We start from the raw sequence: 2,191 nt of genomic DNA, 5'->3' as shown, positions 1-2,191 counted from the left end.
GCTTTCTCATCTGCAACACACCCCCGCACACAGGGGGGGGGGGGGGGGGGGGGGGGGGGGGGGGGGGGGGGGGGGGGGGGGGGGACCGTCCTTGTCCCGAGCGTGTAGGACCGACAGCATGTTACTCCGCCCCCCCCTCCGCCACGGCCCTCGCCCCCCGCCACACGCGCCTACCTGCGGGTGTGGCCACTGCCTCTCGGGGAGAGAGGGGCGCGGGGGCAGGCCAACAGCACGTCCTGTCTCCCTGTGTGCTGACCGACCTTTTTCCGCGCCCGCTCCTCGGGCTGTCCGGTCAAGGCTCCCGTTATCCCCCCCCCCGAGGACCACAGATCAGTGCTCGTTGGCCCTTCCCCCTCCCCTCCCTCGCCTGTCCCCCTCCCCCCCCTCTCCCCCGTCCCCCTCCAGGCTTGAGATCTGCCCGGAGAGACCAGGTGCGTCCCCCATCCATGTACATACGCGCGCGCGCGCGCGCGCACACACACACACACACACACACACCGCCCATCCGGCGCTAATCTCCCCTCCCCCTTGCGCACACGCGATGTCGGCGCATCCCACAGCTCCCCCCCCCCCCCCCCCCCATCATGGCCGCCTCGAAGTCCTTCGCCGCGGAGCAGGGCGCTTCCTCCGTAGCCCCGCCCCCTTCTAAGGCCACCCCCGCCGGTGGCAGCAAGGCCGCCGCCAGCGCCAAGCCGGCCACCTTCGTGATCGACCCGCTGCGGGCGGGCCTGTTTGCCGCGACGGCGGCCGGCACGCTGGCCGCCCCGTACCTCGGCCTGGCCCCTGACGCCCACTGCAAGACCCTGGCCCTGGCCGGGGGGATGTACCTCCTCGGGCACATTGGCCACTACCTCGGGTACCATCGGATGGCCGCGCACCGGAATGTGCGCGTGTCCACTCCGCTGGTGAAGCTCCTGTTGCTGGGCTTCGGCGCGGCCAATGCCTTCGAGGGCCCGGCCATCGACTGGGCTCTCCGCCATCGGGTGCACCACGCTCATGCCAACACCGAGGCCGACCCGCTGAATGCCAAGGCTGGCTTTGTGCGCTCGGCCCTGCTGGGCCCCCTGGGCCGGACGACCCCGGCTCCGGCCAATGTCTCGGTGTCCGACCTGGAGGTCGACGGCATGGTGGCCCTGCAGCTTGCCATGTTCCCCATCCTGTCGCTGGCCTTCGGTGTTCTCCTGCCGGGCCTCGTCGCCGCCACTTGGGGCGATCTCATCGTGCGTCCGATCGCCCGGCTGCTCGCGCCCATCGCGCGTGGCCCTGCCATTTTGCCGGATTCATCATTGGTCATGGTTATAGGGTCTCCCTCCGCTGGGGCTCGGATGGGGCTCCGGTGACTGACATTCGATGGTGCCCCCCCCGCCCCCCCCCCGTCCCCGTCCCCGTCCCTCCTCTCGTACCCAGGGCGGCATCTTCTATGCCGGCATCGTCCGCATGGTCCTCTTCAGCCTGGTGAACTGGTTCGCCAGCGCCCTGGCTCGGACCTTCGGCGAGGCCCAGCTCTTCGGCCCGAACGCCGGGTTCGACAACCTGGTGGCCAACGTCCTGACCTTCGGCGAGAACTTCCTCAACTTCCACCATGCCCACCCGGATGACCATCGCGCTGGGGCTCTGCCCGGCCAGCTGGACCTGGTCTCCATCATTGTCTGGGTCCTGGCCGCTCTGGGCCTGGCCGTGGACATCAAGCAGAAGCCCGATGCCGAGATCCTCACCCAGAAGCTGGATGCCCTGCAGGCCATCTACGACCAGACCCGCTCCGAGATCAGCTGGGGTGTCGACCCGGAGGTATGTCTTCATCCATGCCCCACCCCCCTCCCTTTTCATATGTCCCCCCCCCCCTGGCCAGGTCTTTTCTCACCCCCCCCCTATCGCCCTCAGACTCTCCCCCTCTGGACCAAGGCCACCTTCGACGCCGAGGTGCGCAAGGGCCGCCAGCTGATGGTCATCGACGCCATGGTCCATGACGTGGCGGACTTCTTCGACAAGCACCCCGGCGGTGCGGAGGTCCTGGTCGATAAGGTCGGCAAGGACACCACCATCGCCTTCAATGGCGGTGTGCAGCGCCACTCCAAGGCCGCGCGCAACCTGCTCACCCAGATGCGCATCGCCCGCCTGGCCGCCTCCGACGCCGAGGGCCTTGAGCAGGTCGTCGAGGACTAAGGGCAAGCGGCGCCCCTCCCCCCCCCCC

At 69.6% G+C, this 2,191-nt stretch overlaps 1 protein-coding gene across 1 annotated transcript; it reads left to right on the top strand.

Annotated features, from left to right (window-relative positions):
* Positions 1-572: 572 nt before the first annotated feature.
* Positions 573-2,191, top strand: H696_01631 (hypothetical protein). Its single transcript, XM_009495534.1, has 3 exons — positions 573-1,220; positions 1,408-1,788; positions 1,882-2,191. Exons 1-3 carry the CDS (start codon positions 585-587, stop codon positions 2,161-2,163), a joined length of 1,299 nt encoding a protein of 432 aa, XP_009493809.1. The 5' UTR covers positions 573-584; the 3' UTR covers positions 2,164-2,191.

Source organism: Fonticula alba, assembly GCF_000388065.1.
Source record: "Fonticula alba strain ATCC 38817 unplaced genomic scaffold supercont2.2, whole genome shotgun sequence".
Lineage (NCBI taxonomy): Eukaryota > Rotosphaerida > Fonticulaceae > Fonticula > Fonticula alba.
This window is presented reverse-complemented; position numbering and strand designations above follow the sequence as displayed.

Coding starts and splice junctions, on each gene's coding strand:
- H696_01631 (XM_009495534.1), top strand. CDS start 585: ATGGCCGCCTCGAAGTCCTTCGCCGCGGAGCAGGGCGCTTCCTCCGTA. Junction 1,221..1,407: donor CCACTTGGGGCGATCTCATC/GTGCGTCCGATC, acceptor TCTCGTACCCAG/GGCGGCATCTTCTATGCCGG. Junction 1,789..1,881: donor GCTGGGGTGTCGACCCGGAG/GTATGTCTTCAT, acceptor TATCGCCCTCAG/ACTCTCCCCCTCTGGACCAA.